Source organism: Oncorhynchus mykiss, chromosome 11 (assembly GCF_013265735.2).
Source record: "Oncorhynchus mykiss isolate Arlee chromosome 11, USDA_OmykA_1.1, whole genome shotgun sequence".
Taxonomy (NCBI): Eukaryota; Metazoa; Chordata; class Actinopteri; order Salmoniformes; family Salmonidae; genus Oncorhynchus; species Oncorhynchus mykiss.
Genome location: NC_048575.1, coordinates 67,533,124 through 67,557,235, shown reverse-complemented (window position 1 = coordinate 67,557,235; position 24,112 = coordinate 67,533,124). Strand labels below are relative to the sequence as shown.

Sequence of the window (24,112 nt, the reverse complement as noted above, 5' to 3'; positions counted from 1 at the left end):
ATGTCTACGGTGTTCAATATGATCCTTTTCATCCTCAGATGTCTGGTCACACTTTATTTGGATAGTCTGGATAGTTCATCACTATCAACAAACTTATCTGTTGATAAGCAACTGTTTGCTAATGTAAAAATTTGGGTAAGGTTAGGTTTATAATAAGGGTTAGAGCTAGGGTAAGGAGTAAGTTGAGAGTTAGGGATAGGGCTAGGTTTAGTAGATACAGTGGCTTACGAAAGTATTCACCCTCCTTTGCATTTTTTTCTATTTTGTTGCCTTACAACCTGGAATTAAAATACATTTTTGGGCGGTTTGTATCATTTGATTTACACAACAAGCCTACCACTTTGAAGATGCAAAATATTTTTTGTTCTGAAACAAACAAGAAATAAGACAAAAAATATCAGAAAACTTGACCGTGCATAACTATTCACCCCCCCCCAAAGTCAATGCTTTGCAGAGCCACCTTTTGCAGCAATTACAGCTGCAAGTCTCTTGAGGTATGTCTCTATAAGCTTGGCACATCTAGCCACTGGGATTTTTGCCCATTCTTCAAGGCAAAACTTATCCTTCAAGTTGGATGGGTTCTGCTGGTGTACAGAAATCTTTAAGTCATACCACAGATTCTCAATTGGATTGAGGTCTGGCCTTTGACTCGGCCATTCCAAGACATTTAAATGTTTCCCCTTAAAACACTTGAGTGTTGCTTTAGCAGTATGCTTGTAATGCTGAAAGGTGAACCTTCGTCCCAGTCTCAAATCTCTGGAAGACTGAAACAGTTTTCCCTCAAGAATTTCGCTGTATTTAGTGCCATCCATCATTCCACCGGTCTAATGTTCTTTGCTTGTGTTTCCTGGCCCAAGCAAGTCTCTTCTTCTTATTGGTGTCCTTTAGTAGTGGTTTCTTTTCAGCAATTCGACCATGAAGGCCTGAAGCTGTGTGCCAGAAAAGGAAAGAACTGATCCCAGCCATGAAAGCAGCCAGAGCACGTGAGTACATTGCTTACATCCGCTATGACAGGCTCATTGTCTACCCTCCCTCACAGAAGCCTGGAAAGGATGAGAGAGCCAAGCCTATGGGTTCGTAGCTTCAACCTCGCAGAACACACACACACACCAATTGATTACTGGACTGCTGAATGTATATTTTTTTCTCTTGTTTTGTTTGCTCTAATTCAGTATTATTTCTATATCTGATAAGCTTCCCAGGAAAGGGCTGAAAATAGCCCATATTAATATATGTAGCCTTAGAAATAAGGTTAATGAAATCAATAACGTGCTAACACCAGATAACATTCCTATATTATCAATTTCTGAGACTCACTTAGATAATTCATTTGATGATACATCAGTAGTAATACAAGGATATAACATCTATAGACGAGACAGAAATGATTATGGGGGAGGTGTTGCTGAAAATATTCAGAGCCATATCCCTGTAATGCTTGGATAAGATCTTATGTCAAGTGTTATTGAAGTGTTGTGGTTGCAGGTTACCTTGGCACATCTAAAGCTTTTCTTGTGGGGTGTTGCTATAGGCCACAAAGTGCTAACAGTCAGTATCTAAATAATATGTGTGAGATGCATGATCGTGTATGTGATGTAAACAGAGAGCTCTAATTTCTTGGGGACCTGAATATTAACTAGTTTTCATCAAGCTGTCCACTCAAGAGCTTCTTCTCAAGAGATCAATAGCTCCTTCTTACTGTAACCAGTACCTGTAATCTGGTTCAGGTTATTAATCAACCTACCAGGGTGTTTACAAACACTACAGGAACAAGATCATCCACATTTATCGATCACATTTTTACTAATGCTGCAGAACTTTGTTCTAAAGCTGTATCCGTACCCGTTGGATGCAGTGATCACAATATAGTGGCTATATCCAGGAAAGCCAAAGTTCTAATAGCTGGGCTTAAAATAATGTATAAGAGATCATACAAAATATTTTGCTGTGACTCTTATGTGGATGATGTTAAAAATATTTGTGGTCTGATGTGATTAATGAGGAGCATCCAGATGCTGCACTTGATGAATTTATGAAATTGCTTCTTCCAATTATTGATAAACATGCACCTGTTAAATTTGGGATAGGGGGCAGCATTTTCACTTTTGGATGAATAGCGTGCCCTGAGTTAACTGCCTCCTACTCAGTCCCAGATGCTAATATATGCATATTATTATTAGTATTGGATAGAAAACACTCTGATGTTTCTAAAACTGCTTGAATGATGTCTGTGAGTATAACAGAACTCATATGGCAAGCAATAACCTGAGAAAAAATCCAAACAGGGAGTGGGAAATCTGAGGTTTGTAGTTTTTGAACTCAGCCCCTATCGAATACAGAGTGGGATATGGGTTATTTTGCACTTCCTACGGCTTCCACTAGATGTCTACCGTCTTTAGAACGTTGTTTCAGGCTTCTACTGTGAAGTGGGAGCAAATGAGAGCTGTTTGACTAAGGGGTCTGGCAGCAGCCTCGTTCTCAGTCACACGAGTTCACATGAGAGGTATCTCTCGTTCCATTGCTTTTCTAAAGACAATGGAATTCTCCGGTTGGAACATTATTGAACATTTATGATAAAAACATCCTAAAGATTGATTCTATACTTAGTTTGACAAGTTTCTTCGACCTGTAATATAACTTTTTGAACTTTTCGTCCGACTGGACCTGAACGAGCGTTTGGATTTGTTTACCAAACGCCCTAACAAAAGAAGCTATTTGACATAAATGATGAACAATATCGAACAAAACAAACATTTAATGTGGAACTGCGATTCCTGGGAGTGCATTCTGATGAAGATCATCAAAGGTAAGTTAATATTTATAATGCTATTTTTGACTAACGTTGACTGCGCAACATGGCGGATATTTATTTTGGTTGGTTTGGGCTCTGAGCGCCGTACTCAGATTATGCTTTGTCAGCAAAGTTTTTTTGAAATCTGACACAGCGGTTGCATTAAGGAGAAGTGTATCTAAAGTTCCATGCGGGTTAGGCAGACGCCATAGCCTTGGTTTCTCAAATGATTGCCTCGCCTGGTTCACCAACTATTTCTCTGATAGAGTTCAGTGTGTCAAATCAGAGGGCCTGTTGTCCGGGCCTCTGGCAGTCTCTATGGCGGTACCACACGGTTCAATTCTTGGACAGACTCTCTTCTCTGTATACATCAATGATGTCGCTCTTGCCGCTGGTGAGTCTCTGATCCACCTCTACGCAGACGACACCATTTTGTATACAACTCTCCTTCCGTGGCCTCCAATTACTCTTAAATACAAGTAAAACTAAATGCATGCTCTTCAACCGATCGCTGCCTGCACCTGCCCGCCCGTCCAATATCACTACTCTGGACAGTTCTGTCTTAGAATATGTGGACAACTACAAATACCTAGGTGTCTGGTTTGACTGTAAACTCTCCCTCCAGACTCACGTCAAACATCTCCAATCCAAAGTTAAATCTAGAATTGGCTTCCTATTTCGCAACAAAGCATCCTTCACTCATGCTGCCAAACATACCCTTGTAAAACTGACCATCCTACCAATCCTCGACTTTGGCGATGTCATTTACAAAATAGCCTCCAATACCCTACTCAATAAATTGGATGCACAGTGCCATCCGTTTTGTCACCAAAGCCCCATATACTACCCACCACTGCGACCTGTACGCTCTCGTTGGCTGGCCCTCGCTTCATACTCGTCGCCAAACCCACTGGCTCCAGGTCATCTATAAGACCCTGCTAGGTAAAGTCCCCCCTTATCTCACCTCGCTGGTCACCATAGCAGCACCCACCTGTAGCATGCGCTCCAGCAGGTATATCTCTCTGGTCACCCCCAAAACCAATTCTTACTTTGGCCGCCTCGCCTTCCAGTTCTCTGCTGCCATTGACTGGAACGAACTGCAAAAATCTCTGAAACTGGAAACCCTTACAAGCTTTAAGCAACAGCTGTCAGAGCAGCTCACAGATTACTGCACCTGTACATAGCCCATCTATAATTTAGCCCAAACAACTACCCCTCCCCCTACTCTATTTATTTATTTTGCTCATTTGCACCCCCATTATTTCTATCTCTACTTTGCACATTCTTCCACTGCAAAGCTAACATTCCAGTGTCTATTTTTATTTTGTACTTGTTATATTGTATTTACTTCGCCACCATGGCCTTCTTTACCTCCATTATCTCACCTCATTTGCTCACATTGTATATAGACTCATTTTCCTACTGTATTATTGACTGTATGTTTGTTTTACTCAATGTGTAACTCTGTGTTGTTGTTCGTGTCGAACTGCTTTGCTTTATCTTGACCAAGTCGCAATTGTAAATGATAACTTGTTCTCAACTTGCCTTACCTGGTTAAATAAAGGTGAAATTAAAAAATAAATAAATAATGCAACACCATCACCAGCTCAGCTAACCGTCTGCATCACAGAAAGGCATGCTAGAACAATTTTCGCACTCTGTAAACTATATTAATAACAGTAAAACTCTGAAAGTTACGTGTTTCAATAGTCTCAAACACCCTTTAAACAATATCTACAGCATTAACCTTGGGATGTTTTATTTATTTCACGTTATGGACTTCTACAAAGGAGTAATTTGCAACACATGTTTCTCTGTGTTTTCTTGGACTGAGGAGAACGGGAGCTACGGGTGTACCAGGGTGTTAGTAGGTGACATTTAATACATTTAGAGAAATAAAACCCGAAGATGTTAACATCATTCAGCTACTGTAGCTGCCTACCTAACATCAACAGGCATCACCAGTAGCGCAACAATTAAAAATAGAGACCAAAAGTAAAGTTCCTGGCGATCATAGCGATCTGACTCCCCCCTTCTGTCTGAACTTGGAATATTCCTGTTGGTGGGCTTTGGCCATGACCCTCAACCTGGTTGATCTGTTCTGCGTTGTGTACTATTCTAATAATTTGAAGTTTGATGGAATAACCGTTTTAACTCTACTACAATAATACAAGCAACAGAGAGATTTTCAACAGAAAGGTTCAATGCAACACGGCACTGTTGTTGTTGGCTACTATGGCAGTTCGTGCACACAGTTTATCGTTTGTAGCCTATAATACATTTCCCATCATGCCTTGCGAGGTCAATAAGGAAATGTGACTTGTAATAAACACCAGCAGCCGTTTTTGTGCTGATTGAATATAATGTATTTCTAAACTTTACAACATTTGGCAATGATTATAGTTAGTATTTAATTATCTCGATCTAAGCTGATATGGAAGAATCTTAAGATAGGTAGGAAGAGCTAGGTAAAACTTAAAGAAAACTTACTATAGCTAACGTTATGTGTACTCATGAACTCGGGTCAATCAACAACATCTTTGTTAGCTAGCTAGGATGTATTTTTGTTCAGTTTGTGGCATGTGTCTTTGACAATTTTTTTCCAAGGAATATTTCCCGTTTTTAGTTTTTACCGATATGTGTGGGTGTTTTATATCATATGTGGCTTCTGGATGTGTTGCATACAATATTCTCGCTGTATTCTAAGGTAGGCAATCTCAGGGTGACGGTGCATAGCTGGCTAGTATTTTTCTTGTGAGACCTGTTTGATATCCCCAGGGTTAAAAAGCCCTTAGTTTTGTTTAGACATAATCCATACTCAATGGAAGTACGGTCTCTCGTCAAAAGTGGTTCCATTTTGGATAGAAACTGGGCTTGTTCGACAGTGCATGCAACTGCTGAATAACTGATTTTCAAATAACCTTGTATCATAAATAACTAGCAAGGCCTACTTATTATTTATAGGTCAGTCGTCACAATTTACCCACAAAGCATCATGGATGTGATGCCATAGAGATAGATGAAGGACTCTAGTGCCCTAAAGCTTGTGTTAGCATGGGCAGCAGCATTGAGGACTTTTACCATTTTGTTGTAATCAACTGGGTGGGATTTCCTATGGGTTAAGAAAGGATCAGAAGATGTCATCAGGATGGATCAGATAATGAATTATATGCATGTGGAAACATTCCATAACTGCAGGTGGCAGTAAATCACCAACCTTGACTTTATACCTGTTCAAAGTGTGCAATTTTTCAGTTTGTTTGCCAACCACTGATATATAATAAGAACTGGAGATTGTGTCCAATATGTTCGACCGTTGTTTTCAAGTTAATCTACTCATGATAATGAATTATACCTCGGTCCGTTCATGGACTGTCTATATCTGGGTTGCATCCGGTTCACATATGCACTAGCACTCAGTATGCACAGAGAGCAGAAACGACGTCATCCAAAAACATGGCAGACATTGGATGAATATAAAATGTTAATATGTTCGGATGTGTGTGATGGGGAAAAAAATAGGCCTCAGCGACGATTATTTTAATAATTCATTGGAAGTTTTGTGCACAAAGGTGATGACCAAAGTTTCTGATTAGGAATTTTCAAATATGACTTCTCTATGTTGCTGTCTATGCAAATTGTCTTTCTGGGCCGGGCGTTGGTTAAACTGCCGTATCGAAGCAAAACTGTATGAGTAGTCGAAACCGTGCTTCTAGGCCGGAACCCAGGCCCTTGTTGCCAATTTATAGAAGTATTAGAAGAAGAACATTTATTATTTCAAAATGCAGATGGCCTAAATGACGCTGCCTGTGCTCTCACAGACACCACAATGGGACAGATACAATGATGCGATGTCTACCTAAGTCTGTTTGTGATACCTTACTATTTTCATGTAGGGCACCTGACCACATGCATGACTATACCCCACCTAACACCTGTTCAACCCCATCTGAGTGCTTACCCCTAAGCCAGTGGAATGAGACAATGGAATGTGGAAGCGAGTTAGCAGTTGACACAATGAAAAAGGAACTGAAATCAAGGGCCATTGTGAGTAGCCATAATGCTGCGTTCATAACCAAGTAGGAAGGTGGTATTTACCACATACAACTGGGAAGAATCCAGTTGAACGGTCCTCCAACTCTGTCACATATTAAGAAAATGGCCTTCAACTGTATTTCTGGCTGTTAAATGCAACAACAAAAGCATTATTTATAACAATCTATTAATGTTTTTTTGAACACTATAATTTATTTGCTTGCATGATAGCTGTACTCTTACTTAATGTTGACACAGCTTTTTTGCCATTGGCCAATCGACTTTTCTCAATGATTTCAAAGCATGTGAATGCCTCCAACTCATATTTACGACTTCACAACTGGTAATTACCACCACCCCACTTGGTTATGAATGCAGCATCATACGTAGGAGCCACATTAAGGTATTTAGACCCAACTGATTTTGGTCAGAAACCATTTAGGGATTTTTCAAGCCACTAGACACAGAAGTAGAACAGAAACTGAATCACACTTTAGTTGTCTTATCTTGCTCATTTTGTGTTGACGGTGAGACAAGATAGTGAGGACAAACTGTACGTATGTTTTTACTGTATAGCCTAGGCTTTTATTATTGTCCATTTGACCTGCTTCACACCTCTGAGTGGAGGTTTATTCCTACTCTGAAAATGTCCAGACTTATGTAACCATGCAATTCCATTAAATAACTTTCTTTCCATTTTTTTCTTGTGTTCTCAAACTAGCTTGCAGATTGTTCTACCAGGATGAGATCCATTGTGTCTTTCTACTTCTGCTACCTGCTGTGCCTGTGCCTGGGGATCGCCTGTGTGGTGTTTGTGTCCATCTGGAACTCCCAGTGGCGTGGTGGCTTTGCCTGGGATGGCTCGGCTCTTCAGTTTAACTGGCACCCTGTCCTGATGGTCACAGGTCTGGTCGTGCTCTACGGCAATGGTGAGTGGCTCAGAAAGTGCTTTTACTTCCAGTCTTTGGTGCAGGCAGATGTGTCTCAGCCTTTGAAATGAGAACTTGATGTTTTTTTAATTACAATGACTGTCTCAGGTTTGGATAGTTTGTGTTATGTATGGGGGTTTGTTATGTAGGTGAGTGGCTTAGTCAGTTGTAGTGAAACTACAATCAAGTGGTTTCACATTCCCTTGTTGATGCAGATGAATGTGTCTCAGACATGAATTGGAAATAAGAACTGAAAGCATTTCAATCGCAATGAATGATTCATGTTTGGATATATAATGTTATGTAGGATATGAAGATGTTCTGTGCTGGTGTTTCGGCATATAGAAAACTAAATAAAGTCACCTTAACTTCCTTCGCTGCTCCCTTCTCGTCTTTCCCTGGCACCGTAGGCATGTCAAGAACTTAACCACGTTGACAGTGTACTGCAGGGATATTCAACTGGAGGCCCGCGGGCCAGATCCGGGCCGTTTATTCATTTAGACTGGCCCTTTGATCAATTCTGAACATTAATAAAAGATTTGCAAAAAAATCCTTGCCAAAATCTGACATTCAGTGCCAAAATGTGATTTTTTTGCAGTCTAGCGCCTATATGGATAATGTTTTCTTCATATGAATTTGGCTCAAGCGTTTGAACAGTTTAATCTACACAATATGACCCCATTTCTAAAAGCTACAACTCTCAGGAACAAATACGTGCCTTCTGTTTCCCTCTCTGATGCTCACAAGGAATCATTAGAAGGGAGAGTGACAAAAAAACATCTAATGACTGGGGGAAATTAATTCAAAGCATACTTCCTTCAGACTGGAATTTGGCATTACCTGATTTGACACATCCTTGTGTTATTTATTGAGATGCATAGTTTTCAGATCATTTTAAAATGACCTAATTACTTTTAATAGTTGTTTAAAAAAATGGTGAGCGCGAGCATTGTGCCTAGGGCTGTTGCGGTCACCGTATTACCGCCACACTGGCGGTCACGAGTCATGAAGGTAGTCAAATTCCACATGACCATTTAGACATGGTTATTAGGCTTCTCCAAGCTCTAATGCTGCTGCTGGTCATTAGTAGCCTACCAAACTTGCTAACGGTCTGGTACTCAGCACTCTATTGTCCCTCTAATCAAAATCCCATCAAACACTTCATGAGAGCCCATGAGCTCATGTTGCGCAACATTTCTATAGAGTGATGGCCGTAAATAAAAAGACGAGGATACCATCTGCTTTCTATAGACTAGGCCTACTATATTTATTTCTAAACTTTCCTAATATTAAGCACATTGCTTCTCTTTACAACAGGAGTATAGCTTACCTGGCTGGCATGAAAATAGATCATGGGGAAAAGCATCCTCCATTCGCAATTTAAGTGCTTAGATTACATGTATTTTTCGATACAGGTGCATGATAATGGTCCATTCTAAATCAAAACAAATGTCACACATATATTACTTAGTGTATGTAAAGACAAGATGAAATCAAGAATAGTCTGATGGGTAACAATATTAGCCTATCACTGGTGAATTATATATTATCACTTGTGAATGATACCCGGCATAAGAAACAAAGCCTTTTTTTCCAACATTTTCTAATCATAGTCGCCACCTCATGTAGCCTAGCCCAGTGGTTCCCAAACATTTTATAGTCCTGTACCCCTTCAAACATTCAACCTCCAGCTGTGCACCCCCTCTAGCACTAGGGTCAGCGCACTCTCAAATGTTGTTTTTTGCAGTCATTGTAAGCCTGCCACACACACACTATATGATACATTTATTAAACATAAGATTGAGTGTGAGTTTTTGTCACAACCTGGGTCGTGGGAAGTGACAAATAATAATATAATAATAATAAATAATTTTACTCTTTATTTAACCATTACATATAAAACCTTATTTGTTCATCGAAAATTGTGAATAACTCGCCACAGGTTAATGAGAAGGGTGTGCTTGAAAGGATTCACATAACTCTGCAATGTTGGGTTGTATTGGGGAGAGTCTGTTTTAAATCATTTTCCACACACAGTCTGTGCTTGTATGTAGTTTTCATGCTAGTGATGGCCGACAATCCACTCTCACATAGGTACGTGGTTGCAAAGGGCATCAGTGTTTTAACAGCGCGATTTGCCAAGGCAGGATACAGAAATCTGGAAGTGGCTTCTGATTATATTACATTTTCACAGAACCTCTTGTTGCAATTTCGATGAGGCTCTCTAGTTCAGATAGCGGTTAGTTGACTGGAGGCAGGGCATGAAAGGGATAACGAATCCAGTTGTTGGTGTCATCAGTTTAGGGAAAGTACCTGCGTAATAGTGCACCCAACTCACTCAGGTGCTTCGCTATATCACATTTGACATTGTCCATAAGCTTGAGTTCATTTGCACACAAAAAATCATACAATGATGGAAATACCTGTGTGTTGTCCTTGTTAATGCAGACAGAGAAAAGCTCCAACTTCTTAATCATAGCCTCAATTTTGTCCCGCACATCGAATATAGTTGTGGAGAGTCCCTGTAATCCTAGATTCAGATCATTCAGGTGAGAAAAAACATCACCCAGATAGGCCAGTTGTGTGAGAAACTCGTCATCATACAAGCGGTGGTCAAAATTTGAAGCTCGTCTTTCAATTAAAAACAATGTGTCAATACTTTGCCTCTTGATAACTAGCGCACTTCTGTATGTTGTAAAAGCGTTACATGGTCGCCGCCCATGTCATTGCATAGTGCAGAAAATACACGAGAGTTCAGGGGCCTTGCTTGAACAAGGTCAACCATTTTCACTGTAGTGTCCAAAACGTCTTTCAAGCTGTCAGACTTTCCCTTGGTAGCAAGAGCCTCTCGGTGTATGCTGCAGTGTACCCAAGTGGCGTCGGGAGCAACTGCTAGCACGCGCGTTACCACTCCACTATAAATCAATTTGTATTTATTTGTCACATGCGGCAAATAGACCTTACAGTGAAATGCTTACTTACAAGCCCTTAACCAACAATGCAGTTTTAAGAAAAATAAGTATTAAATAAAAAATGTAAAATAACAAATAATTAAAGAGCAGCAGTAAAATAACATTAGCGAGGCTATATACACAGGGTACTGGTACAGAGTCAATGTACGGGGGCACAAGTTAGTAGAGGTAATTGAGGTCAAATGTACATGTCGGTAGAGTTAGTGACTATGCATAGATAATAAACAGAGAGTAGCAGCAGTGTGGGGGGGCAATGCAAATAGTCAGGGTAGCCATTTGATTACCTGTTCAGGAGTCTTATGGCTTGGAGGTAGAAGCTGTTTAGAAGCCTTTTGGACCTAGACTTGGCGCTCCGGTACCGCTTGCCATGCGGTAGCAGAGAGAACGGTCTATGACTAGGGTGGCTGGAGTCTTTGACAATTTTTAGGGCCTTCCTCTGACACCGCCTGGTATAGAGGTCCTGGATGGCGGGAAGCTTGGACCCAGCGATGTACTGGGCCGTATGCACTACCCTCTGTAGTGCCTTGCGGTCGGAGGCCGAGCAGTTGCCATTCCAGGCAGTGGTACAACCAGTCAGGATGCTCTCGATGGTGCAGCTGTAGAACTTTTTGAGGATCTGAGGACCAATGCTAAATCTTTTCAGACTCCTGAGATTGAATAGTCTTCGTCGTGCCCTCTTCACAACTGTCTTGGTGTGTTTGTACCATGATAGTTTGTTGGTGATGTGGACGCCAAGGAAATTGAAGCTCTCAACTTGCTCCACTACAGCCCCGTCGATGAGAATGGGGGTGTGCTCGGTCCTCCTTTTCCTGTAGTCCACAATCACCTCCTTTGTCCTGATCATATTGAGGAAGAGGTTGTTATCCTGGCACTACACGGCCAGGTCTCTGATCTCCCTATAGGCTGTCTCATCGTGGTCGGTAATCAAGCTGTTGTGAGCTTAGTGATGAGCTTTGAGGGCACTATGGTGTTAACGCTGAGCTGTAGTCAATGAATAGCATTCTCACATAGGTGTTCCTTTTGTCCAGGTGGGAACGGGCAGTGTGGAGTGCAATAGAGATTGCATCATCTGTGGATCTGTTGAGGCGGGATGCAAATTGGAGTGGATCTATGGTTTCTGGGATAATGGTGTTGATATGAGCCATGACCAGCCTTTCAAAGCACTTCATGGTTACAGACGTGAGCGCTACGGGTCGGTAGTCATGTAGGCATGTTACCTTAGTGTTCTTGGGCACAGGGACTATGGTGGTCTGCTTGAAATATGTTGGTATTACAGACTCAGTCAAGAAGAGATTGAAAATGTCAGTGAAGACACTTGCCAGTTGGTCAGCGCATGCTCGGAGTACACATCCTAGTAATCCGTCTGGCCCTGCTGCCTTGTGAATGTTCACCTGTTTAAAGGTATTACTCACGTCGGCTACGGAGAGTGTGATCACACAGTTGTCCGGAACAGCTGATGCTCTCATGCATGTTTCAGTGTAGCTCTCCTCGAAGCGCGCATAGAAGTAATTTAGCTCGTCTGGTAGGCTTGTGTCACTGGGCAGCTCGCAGCTGTGCTTCCCTTTGTAGTCTGTAATAGTTTGCCAGCCCTGCCACATCCAATGTGCGTCAGAGCCGGTGTAACACGATTCAATCTTAATCCTGTATTGACACTTTGCCTGTTTGACAGTTCGTCGGAGTCCCACTCCTTGAAAGCGGCAGCTCTACCCTTTAGCTCAGTGCGAATGTTGCCTGTAATCCATGGCTTTTGGTTGGGGTATGTACGTACAGTCACTGTGGGGATGATGTCATCGATGCGGTTATTGATGAAGCCAGTGACTGATGTGGTGTACTCCTCAATGCCACTGGAAGAATCCCAGAACATATTCCAGTCTGTGCTTACAAAACAGTCTTGTATCTTAGTATCTACGTCATCCGACCACTTCTTTATTGACCTTAGTCTCTGGTGCTTACAGCTTTAAATTGGCTTGTAAGCAGAATTGTAGACTCGTCAACAGAGATGTTAGCATGTTCCAGAGATTTCTGTAAGTCTTTAGCTGACACTCTAGGATTCTTCTTAACCACATTGAGCATTGTGCGCTGTGCTCTTGTAGTCATCTTTGCAGGACGGCCTCTCCTAGGGACAGTAGCAACAGGGCTGAAATTTCTCCTGTGGACTGACTTTTAGAGATACTTTTGTAACCCTTTACAGCTTTATGCAAGGCAGCAATTTTTAATATTAGGTCTTCTGAGATGTCTTTTGTTCGAGGCATGGTTCACATCACGCAATGCTTCTTGTGAATAGCAAACTCAAATTGTGTGAGTCTTTTTTGGGGGGTAGGGCAGCTCTAACCAAAATCTCCAATCTCGTCTCATTGATTCGACTCCAGGTTAGTTGACTCCTGATTCCAATTAGCTTTTGGAGAAGTCATTAGCCTAGGTGTTCACATACTTTTTCCAACCTACACTGTGAATGTTTAAACAATGCATACAATATAGACAAGAAAAATACAATAATTTGTGTGTTATTAGTTTAAGCACACTATGTTTGTCTATTGTTGTGACTTAGATGAAGATCAGATCAAATTGTATGTCAAATTTATGCAGACATCCAGGTAATTCCAAAGGGTTCACATACTTTTTCTTGCCACTGCATATGTGATCCTAGTTCATCTATTTTGTTATCCAATGATTGTACGTTGGCTAATAGGACTGATGGTAAAGGCAGATTATCCAATTGCCGTAGGATCCATACAAGGCACCCCAACCTATGTCCCGATATCTCTGTCTCTTTCTCCTGCGAATGATGGGGATGAGGGCCTTGTTTGGGTGTCTGAAGTAAATCCTTCGCATTCGACTCATTAAAAAAATGTTCCTCCAGTATGAGGTGAGTAATCGCTGTCCTGATATCTTGAAGCTCTTTTCAGTCATAAGAGACAGTGGCAGAAACAGTATGTACAAAATAAGTTACAAATAACGCGAAAAAACACACACAATAGCACAATTGGTTAGGAGACAGTAAAACGGCAGCCATCTCCTCCAGCGTCAGTTTCAAGTTTGAGGAAGACAATTTTCAGCGTAAAAATGACCTTTATAATGCAGGCATTACATGCATAATTATATTTGCGGTCACTTTTGATAATGTTTTTTTCCACTAATGAAACATTCGCACTTATAGCCTACTACCTTGTGCTTATTGCTGCGCTTATATTGTGAAGAAATAACCTAATAGTTTATCAACATTTTAAGCTAAACGTTCTGATCTGTTGCGTCAGCCACATGGCATAAAACGTTTTTTTTTTATGCTAGTTGTTGTATTCATTTGGGATCCATCTCATTCCACCACTGTCCCAGACTATGTTTGGAATATTTATTTCTCGCACATAATATAATAAATAGGTCGACTTCTCTACGATGGGGGATAGTAGATTAACATAGGCTTGTGCTTTTGCTGTTCGTTAGGCCTACTCCTCTTGTTGGCTGACGAAAAGTAAATGTGGACATTTCTTCCAATATCTTTCAATATGCACCTCGGAATTGGATAAGGAATTTGCGCAGTTGCATCCCGGAGGTGTCTGACTTGTAGCTTGTGAAGACCCGATCACGTGATGGAGAGCCATGTGAGTGAGAGACACTTCGAATTGCGAAGGGCACAACTCCGCACTCCAGGCCGCAAAAGTCATGGATTTTTTTAGAGTGCATTACGGCCAGAAAGGGGATGCCGCCATGAAATTCGATGCATTATCAAGTGCTTGTCAAATTGTGAATGAGAGACTATTGGAGTGTGTACAGCCTGCGCAAAAAAGAGCTTATGCCTTTCAAGTTACTTTTTTCAAATCATCATTAGCGTCTCATCGTGCAGCCTTACAATGAATAAAAACATCTAAACATATAGCCCAACGTCTGTAGAACAAGTAAAGTTACATTAATAACTCTAAATGTAGCATATAAGGGGTACCTACAGTGCCTTGCGAAAGTATTCGGCCCCCTTGAACTTTGCGACATTTTGCCACATTTCAGGCTTCAAACATAAAGATATAAAACTGTATTTTTTTGTGAAGAATCAACAACAAGTGGGACACAATCATGAAGTGGAACGACATTTATTGGATATTTCAAACTTTTTTAACAAATCAAAAACTGAAAAATTGGGCGTGCAAAATTATTCAGCCCCCTAAAGTTAATACTTTGTAGCGCCACCTTTTGCTGCGATTACAGCTGTAAGTCGCTTGGGGTATGTCTCTATCAGTTTTGCACATTGAGAGACTGACATTTTTTCCCATTCCTCCTTGCAAAACAGCTCGAGCTCAGTGAGGTTGGATGGAGAGCATTTGTGAACAGCAGTTTTCAGTTCTTTCCACAGATTCTCGATTGGATTCAGGTCTGGACTTTGACTTGGCCATTCTAACACCTGGATATGTTTATTTTTGAACCATTCCATTGTAGATTTTGCTTTATGTTTTGGATCATTGTCTTGTTGGAAGACAAATCTCCGTCCTAGTCTCAGGTCTTTTGCAGACTCCATCAGGTTCTTCCAGAATGGTCCTGTATTTGGCTCCATCCATCTTCCCATCAATTTTAACCATCTTCCCTGTCCCTGCTGAAGAAAAGCAGGCCCAAACCATGATGCTGACACCACCATGTTTGACAGTGGGGATGGTGTGTTCAGGGTGTTGCTTTTACGCCAAACATAACAATTTGCATTGTTGCCAAAAAGTTCAATTTTGGTTTCATCTGACCAGAGCACCTTCTTCCACATGTTTGGTGTGTCTCCCAGGTGGCTTGTGGCAAACTTTAAACAACACTTTTTATGGATATCTTTAAGAAATGGCTTTCTTCTTGCCACTCTTCCATAAAGGCCAGATGTGTGCAATATACAACTGATTGTTGTCCTATGGACAGAGTCTCCCACCTCAGCTGTAGATCTCTGCAGTTCATCCAGAGTGATCATGGGCCTCTTGGCTACATCTCTGATCAGTCTTCTCCTTGTATGAGCTGAAAGTTTAGAGGGACGGCCAGGTCTTGGTAGATTTGCAGTGGTCTGATACTCCTTCCATTTCAATATTATCGCTTGCACAGTGCTCCTTGGGATGTTTAAAGCTTGGGAAATATTTTTGTATCCAAATCCGGCTTTAAACTTCTTCACAACAGTATCTCGGACCTGCCTGGTGTGTTCCTTGTTCTTCATGATGCTCTCTGCGCTTTTAACGGACCTCTGAGACTATCACAGTGCAGGTGCATTTATACGGAGACTTGATTACACACAGGTGGATTGTATTTATCATCATTAGTCATTTAGGTCAACATTGGATCATTCAGAGATCCTCACTGAACTTCTGGAGAGAGTTTGCTGCACTGAAAGTAAAGGGGCTGAATAATTTTGCACGCCCAAGTTTTCAGTTTTTGATTTGTTAAAAAAGTTTGAAATATCCAATAAATGTCGTTCCACTTCATGATTGTGTCCCACTTGTTGTTGATTCTTCACAAAAAAATACAGTTTTATATCTTTATGTTTGAAGCCTGAAATGTGGCAAAAGGTCGCAAAGTTCAAGGGGGCCGAATACTTTCGCAAGGCACTGTATATATTTGTTAACCGCTCAACGCAGAATAGCCGCATGTGTGCACTCCCTCAAATCGTTTGGAGAAAATATTTATATTTTATTCAGCTTTGTTCAATTGTATTCTTCATACTATAAGATAATGAAACTGAATTTTAAGGAAATCTTGTCTTCTAAATGAACTAGTGTAGCCCACAACCATTTGGCATAGCCACATCAGGACCTAACATAAGGACAACTCAGAGTATGCTGTTCTTTTCTTCTGAAATAGACTACATTTTCTTAAAATCATGCGTCTTTAGACCTGTCTAAAATAAATAATGGAATTATTGTGAAGGTGTAGGCTATATTACATGGATTTATTAGACTTTTAAAAATGTCTTGTAGGCTGTATTTGGAAGCCCTGAGATGTGAAATGTGTTTGTTAATTAACTGTCAATTACCATGATACCCACAGTTATTTGCTTGACAATCACAGGCTGATGAAATTTCGTGACGCTACAGCCCTAGTTGTGCTTTTCCTTTTCAATGATTATGAAATGTTTTGGTTGCACCTCGACTTAGTTGGTTGAGCGCCTTCCACTTCTTTCATAATTACCTTTAGCAACATTCAATTTTAAGATAAGTGCTTTATTGGTGTGTTTGTGTGTTGCTTTTTTATACAGTTTATACAGTTCTTCCAAAGAATATTCGCTTATGGAAAATGTCTGGCCCCCCTGCAATTTTAGATCTGGCCCCTGTACGAATATAGTTGAATAGCCCTGGTGTACTGTATACACGAGAGAAAGACAATTAAAACAAAGCTTCAATTGCAGCTGATATCCAAGTAAAGTGAGTGGTGACCTTTTTACATTTTTATGTCTTTACCTGTCTTATCTCTAGGAGCGGTGTTGTACCGCATTCCCCTCACATGGGGGCAGAATAAGCTGCCCTGGAAACTGCTGCATGCTGGTGTCATGCTCCTGGCCCTGCTCTGCTCCATCCTTGGCCTCTGTGCTGTGTTTGACTTCCACCACACCAACAGCACTCCCAACCTCTACTCCTTGCACAGCTGGATTGGCATTTGCACTACAGCACTCTTCACCACTCAGGTTTAGTATATCTGCCACTGCCAGCACACAAATTAAAACGGCATTGTCTTAAAAACAATTGTCAGCTCATATTACGCCATATAATGGCCTAAACGTATTATGTCGTACTTGGCATGTATGGCGATTGTTAAAATCGTAATGCCACTTTCTATGGCTGTGAGATGGTGACATATGTTTTGTTTTCAGTGGGTGATGGGCCTTGCTGGCTTCCTCCTACCCTGCTCACCCATGTCATTCCGCAAGCTGCTTAAGCCTGCCCATGTGTGGATGGGAGGCTGCATACTGATACTCAGCATTGTATCCTGCATTTCAGGGATCAACGAGAAGCTCTTCTTTGCACTGTAAGAGACATTGGTTGCATCTCAAATAGCACCCTATTCACTATACACTCTTAGAAAAAAGGGTTCGAAAAGGGTTCTTCGGTTGTCCCCATAGGATAACCCTTTTTGGTTCCACGTAGAACCCTGTTGGGTTCCATGTAGAACCCTCTGTTGAAATGAACATGGAATCCAAAAGGGTTCTACCTTGAACTGAAAAGGGTTATGCTATGGGGACAGCCGAAGAACCCTTTTAGGTTCTAGATAGCTCCTTTTTTTCTAAGAGTGTAGTGCAATACTTTTGACTAGGCCTCATAGGTGAAAAGCAGTACACTAGGGCAGTGTTTCACGTTTTTTGGAAGTGCTAACATTTCATTCAAGCCTTTGATTTCAATCATGTACAGTGCATTCTGAAAGTATTCAGACCCCTTGACTTTTTCCACATTTTTTACCTTACAGACTTATTCTTATTCTATTCTACACACAAAGAAGAAAACAGGTTCTTAGAATGTTTTACAAATGTATTAGAAATTAAAAACTGAAATACTTTATTTACATAATTATTCAGACCCTTTGCTATGAGACTTGAAATTGAGCTTAGGTGCATCCTGTTTCCATTGATCATCCTTGAGATGTTTCTATAACTTTATTGGAGTCCAGCTGTTTTAAATTCAATTGATTGGACATAATTTGGAAAGGCACTCACCTGTCTATATAAGGACCCACAGTTGACAGTTCATGTCAGAGCAAAAACCAAGCCATGTGGTCAAAGGAAGTGTCCGTATAGCTCCAAGACAGGATTTTGTCGGGGCACAGATCTGGGGAAGGGTACCAAAAAATGTATTCAACATTGAAGGTCCCCAAGAACACAGTGGCCTCCATCATTCTTAAATGGAAGAAGTTTGGAACCATCAAGACTCTTCCTTGAACTGGCCACCAGGCCAAACGGAGCAATTGGTGGAGAAGAGCCTTGGTCAGGTTGGTGACCAAGAACCCGATGGTCACTCTGACAGAGCTCCACAGTTCCTCTGTGGAGATGCGAGAGCCTTCCAGAAGGACAGCCATCTCGGCAGCACTCCACCAATCAGGCCTTTATGGTAGAGTGGCCAGACAGAAGCCACTCTTCAGTAAAAGGCACATGACAGCCCGCTTGGAGTTTGCCAAAAGGCACCTGAAGACTCTCAGACCATGAGAGACAAGATTCTCTGGTCTGATGAAACCAAGATTCAACTCTTTGGCCTGAATGCCAAGCTTCACTTCTGGAGGAAACCTGGCACCGTCCCTACTGTGAAGCATGGTGGTGGCATCATCATTCTGTGGGGATAATTTTCAGAGACTGGGAGACTAGTCAGGATTGAGGGAAAGTTTAACAGAGCAAAGTACAGAGAGATCCCTGATTAAATCCTGATCCAGAGCGCTCAGGACCTCAGACTGGGAAAAAGGTTGATCTTCCAACAGGACAACAACCCTAAGCACACAGCCAAGACAATGCAGGAGTGGCTTCGGGGGAAGTCTCTGAATGTCCTTGAGTAGCCCAGCCAGAGCCCAGATTTGAACAAGACCTAGCATCTCTGGAGAGACCTGTGCAGCGTCGCTCCCCATCCAACCTGACAGAGCTTGAGAGGATCTGCAGAGACGAATGGGAGAAACTCCCCAAATATAGGTGTACCAAGCTTGTAGCATCATACCAAAGAAGACGCGAGGCTGTAATCGGGTTGGAGTAAAGGGTCTGAAGGCTTATGTAAATGTGAAATTTGCATTTCTTTTATATATATATATATATACACTATTGCAAAAAAATCTAAAAACCTGTTTTTGCTTTGTCGTTATGGTTTATTGTGTGTAGGTTGGTGAGGGGAAAAAACAATTTAATCCAATGTGGAAAAAGTCAACGGGTCTGAATACTTTCCAAAGGCACTGTATGTTAGTGCTAGGGAAAAAACTAACATGTGCACCCCTTTGAATCCCAAGGAACAGGATTGAGAAATATTGTACTAGGGAATAGGTTGCCATTTGGGAAACATTTTATATTTTTTTATTGAGTAGGAAACAATGTACTCTTTATACACATATTTCCATAATATAGCTAAAGACAAAAAGGACATCAACCTGTGTTGGACAATATTATTCAAACTGTGTACAAAGTGTTGTTGATTCTTTCTTCAGGAAAGGAACCACCAATGGAACAGTGCCATATGGCAACCTGCCACCTGAGGCATTGGTCGCCAACTCATTAGGAGTCTTGATTGTAGCCTTTGGATTGGTCGTCCTGAAGATTCTGTCCAATCAGAAATGGCAGCGACCAGAGCCTCGAAGTGAAGACCTGGGCTACAGTGTGAGTGCAACAAACCTTCTGATGTAATGTTGCCAAGTCAGATGTCCTGACCGAGTGCAGCACTGAATATGATGTGTAAAAATCAGAACAGATTTGTCCCATACTATGTATGCAGATAGAGCTGTATTATCTTCATAGCTGTTTTTATTTTTTTTGTTGTGAAATTGTTATAAACCCTGTTTGGTCTAAAACAAATTCATTATTTGAATGACATCTGAAAATGCTTTTTTTTTCTTCAATGCTATATTCATACTAGGTGAAAGTGTATTCACAGATATATTCAACTCCTTTGTGTTTTTAACAAACTTTAATGTTTCCACATGCAGCCACTGCTTCAAGACGACAGCTAATAGAAGAGATGAAGAGGCTTCAAACCCGCTCTCAGCCGCTAACCATACTACGCAAGCTATCCAGAAATGTTATCTGCCCCTGCTGGGTCCAAAGTTGCCTTAAGCAACTTTGGATAATGAGATGTTGAATGTCCTAGGACCAGGGCCAACCCTGGGCATAAGGGCCCCTGGCCACTTTGGGGTCTGAACTTACTGTTGAGAGTTAATATAGTAAAACACACTAGGTACAATTTTAAAATGTGTTATTGCATCAGCAGTTTTTCTCTTATATCAGACACTGACAGTCACTGAATTAGCCAATGTCAGCTAAAACTGTTTTGATTGGTAAGTTAGTCTAGCCAGCTATCTAAACATTGTAGTAATCATGGCCAAATTACTGACTCGGCACGCAGGGCACATGCCAAGGGGCCATGAACTCCAGGACGCTTACATTGATTTTGTTAGTCATTCACACTCAGATATCATATTGAAGTGATACTTCGAGATTTCGGCAATGAGGCCCTTTATCTACTTCTCCATAGTCAGATGAACTTGTGGATACCATTTTTATGGTTCTGTGTCCAGTATGAGGCAGGCTAGAGGTAGTTTCGCAAGCCAATGCTAACTAGCGTTACCCATAAACTTCCAGTTATTGTGCTATCTGCTGGCATGCTAGCAGATACCAATAGACCTCCAGTCATTGCGCCAATGCTAGTTAGACATTGCAATAGCGCTAGTTAGCAACTTCCTTTAAACCGCACACAGAGACATTAAAATGGTGTCAAGAAGTTCATCTGACTCTGGGGAAGTCGATAAAGGGCCTCGGTGTCAAAATCCCAAAAAATCCCTTTAACATGGCATAAGTCAGGGCAAAATGTGTAAAATTGCTGAAAATCAGCTGGTACACTGCAAATGTTTCTCTCTGTCCCATGGCAAAATGAGTAGAATTGCATGAAATTTACTTTCAAACTTAAAAATGTTTCTCTCCGCTGTCAAGATGGGACCACGGTAATCTTTTGGCTGCGAGGTGGAGCTCCCCCCAAGCAAATCTTGCTTAGGGCCCCCAAAAGACTAGTGCTGGCCCTGGTCATGACAGTGTTGTAAGCAATAGTATGTGTCCCATCAAGATATACGTTTTATAAATGTATTAAATAGTAGATTTTACATCGCTGCCTTCTTTTTTATGAATAAAATCATGAATAAAGTATGATATACTCAAAGATAACACGGTATTTCAGCAGTTCTTTGTGACTGCCATTCCTGTTGTGCATGCAATTTAGGCTGTAGCCTCATCATTAAAGCTACAGTCTGGGATTTTGGAATCTGTTCAATGCTCATTTCAATTCTTTATATTGACCATTCAGTGTTTGGCCACACAAACAATATGTTGTGTTCTTATGGGGTAGAGAAAGCTACAGCTAGGCCTATATGGCCAGCAGCATACCACCCTGCATCCCACTGCTGGCTTGTTTCTGAAGCTAAGCAGGGTTGGTCCCAGGAAGGGAGACCAGATGCTGCTGGAAGGGAGACCAGATGCTGCTGGAAGTGGTGTTGGAGGGCCAGTAGGAGGCACCTTTTGGTATTTCTTTTATTTTAAATATACCAATGTCCCAGGGCAGTGATTGGGGACATTGCCCTGTGTAGGGTGCTGTCTTTCGGATGGGTTGTTAAATGGGTGTCTGTGGTCACTAAAGATCCCATGGCACATATCATAAGAGTAGGGGTGTTAACCCTGGTGTCCTGGCTAAATTCCCAATCTGGCCCACATACCATCATGGTCACCTAATCATCCCCAGTTTACAATTGGCTCATTCATCTCCTCTCCCCTGTAACTACTCCCCAGGTTGTTGCTGTAAATGAAAATGTGTTCTCGGTCAACTTACCTTGTTAAATAAAAATTCCAAAATATTAATGGGCTATATGTTTTTCACATGGTGGCAGCAGTATCAAGGATTCAGTGTAGAGAGCAAATATCACACTAAATTGATAGTCGTGCGCAATAGCACATATGTGTTTTGCGGGCTACAAGACATTTTAGATATAGTAGGCTAGGCTATACAAGAGCAAAATGTTACACAAAGTTTGTGGATCTGTTATTTAATTTGGTCCTTGGGTGGGGTGAGATTGGGATGGGGGGATGGTGGTGTAGCTTAATTTTGTATGTATTCATGTTTGTATGTTTTCATGTTTGCTGACTATTATTACAAAATAAACATTTGATCACAAAAAAAAAGTATGTGGATCTTTGCTTTCTGAATGTCACAGTGTTACCATACACTCAATTCATGACAAGGGTGTGCTTTTTGGTTCTGTGTGCCGAAATTACCAATGTGGCACAAAAGCAAGATGGTTGTTGAGCTGCACCGGACCCTAATTGACCTAGGATAATTTTTTGCTGCCCTTCTGCGATGCTATCGCGTCCCCGGTGTCGCTCCAACTCCATAGGAATTCAGGCTATTCCAATTTCAGCGCTCGGGCCATCGATGAGGTCATTTCAGCAGGGGGCGTTACTGGGCAGTTGCACAAGGCGTAATTTTGTCGAAGGCGGCATTGAAATTGCATGTGGGAGTGAAAGTTTAGCGGGGTAAAACATCCGTAAGGCACATAGCAATCTTTGGGGAGTAAAGCGACGATTTTGGGACTTGGGCATGATATTAGACAGTCATCTATAGGTTTCAATAAAGGATCAAGAGGATTTTTTTTAAATCGTCTGTGGTGAGAATTTTTTTCAAAGTATTTGGAAATAACTTGAAAAGTTGGTTAATTCAACAATTATTTAAGGAAATTATTGGAAAAAAATGTGTATGACATTTGGTCTTTGAGATTGTCATGTAAAATTAGGTGTTTAAGCTGTATCCTTATATGCCACACTACATATAACCAAATGCAGTTTGATTTCATGTTGATCTGCTTGAACGGTATGTCTTACTTGTACCAAATTCTTATAGAAGTTTCTATTTGCCTGTAATATTGTAGGATATTACTGAGATGGAATTCACCGCAGTTTGTTTTATATGGTTCCAAAACAAGGATGATGTCATCCTAATAAATTATGCCAGGTGTGAATAGTTGTGGGGTTTGTGATATGTTGGTGCCGGGTGCGCTGTAGGGTGCACACTACACTGTTTTCAACTACAGTTTAGATGCAGTAGACTACAGGAGGAGATAAATGTGTTTTGCTTTTGTGGACTTCATGATTGCGAGCTGATTTCTCACTCTTGCCAATCACGATAAGTGCTTTCAGTCTCTATAGTCTATAGTAGCTATGTAATTAGGTTGCAGAGAATGTTATATGGCTATATTGTGTATTATTACCTGAATGTGCTCCTCTGTCATATACAGGTAATTGCTAAAATAAAGGAAACACTTGAGTAAATGGATACATAGTATATTAAAAGCAGGTGCTCCACACAGGTGTGGTTTCTGAGTTCTATCATGCTAATAGGGTCACATATAAGGATTGCTGCCCATTATTTTGTCTACCATGACTAGAAGAAGAGATCTCAGTAACTTTGAAAGAGGGGTCTCAAAGGACCATAGAGGGTTTAAAGTGTGTGTGTGTGTGTGTGTGTGTGTGTGTGACTTGTGTGTGTGTTAGTCATCAGATCTCAACCCAATTGAACACGACTGAGACAGCTTTTTCCACATCATTAAAACCCCAAATTATGGAATTTCTCATGGAAGAATGGTGTCGCATCCCTCCAATAGTTCCAGACACTTGTAGAATCTATGCCAAGGAGCATTGTAGCTGTTCTGGCAGCTCGTGGTGGCCTAAC

General features: G+C 41.2%; 2 protein-coding genes across 11 annotated transcripts in view; both read left to right on the top strand.

Annotated features, from left to right (window-relative positions):
* The first annotated feature begins 4,550 nt into the window (after positions 1-4,550).
* Positions 4,551-21,561, top strand: LOC110536279 (cytochrome b ascorbate-dependent protein 3). Of its 10 annotated transcripts, none has more exons than XR_005034724.1 (7): positions 4,551-4,658; positions 7,548-7,755; positions 17,147-17,355; positions 17,542-17,696; positions 19,839-20,007; positions 20,334-20,463; positions 20,496-21,561. XR_005034724.1 is itself a non-coding variant. In XM_021621979.2 (7 exons), the coding sequence occupies exons 2-7, from the start codon at positions 6,701-6,703 to the stop codon at positions 20,355-20,357; spliced, it is 903 nt and encodes a 300-aa protein (XP_021477654.2). In that variant the 5' UTR covers positions 5,077-5,245; positions 6,688-6,700; the 3' UTR covers positions 20,358-21,561. The 10 variants fall into 10 exon arrangements, 9 of the variants coding, with proteins under 9 accessions (XP_036792072.1, XP_021477654.2, XP_021477653.2 ...); XM_021621979.2 differs by lacking the exon at positions 4,551-4,658 and adding exons at positions 5,077-5,245; positions 6,688-6,838 and having other exon boundaries at positions 20,334-21,561; XM_021621978.2 differs by lacking the exon at positions 4,551-4,658 and adding exons at positions 5,077-5,259; positions 6,688-6,838 and having other exon boundaries at positions 20,334-21,561.
* Positions 21,562-22,879: 1,318 nt separating this feature from the next.
* Positions 22,880-24,112, top strand: part of LOC110536278 (lysyl oxidase homolog 2B) — a 52,530-nt gene continuing 51,297 nt past the window's right edge. Inside the window, exon 1 of the mRNA XM_021621975.2 lies at positions 22,880-23,051. The gene's annotated coding sequence lies outside the window, so the exon portion shown is untranslated. The remainder of the gene's footprint in view (positions 23,052-24,112) is intronic.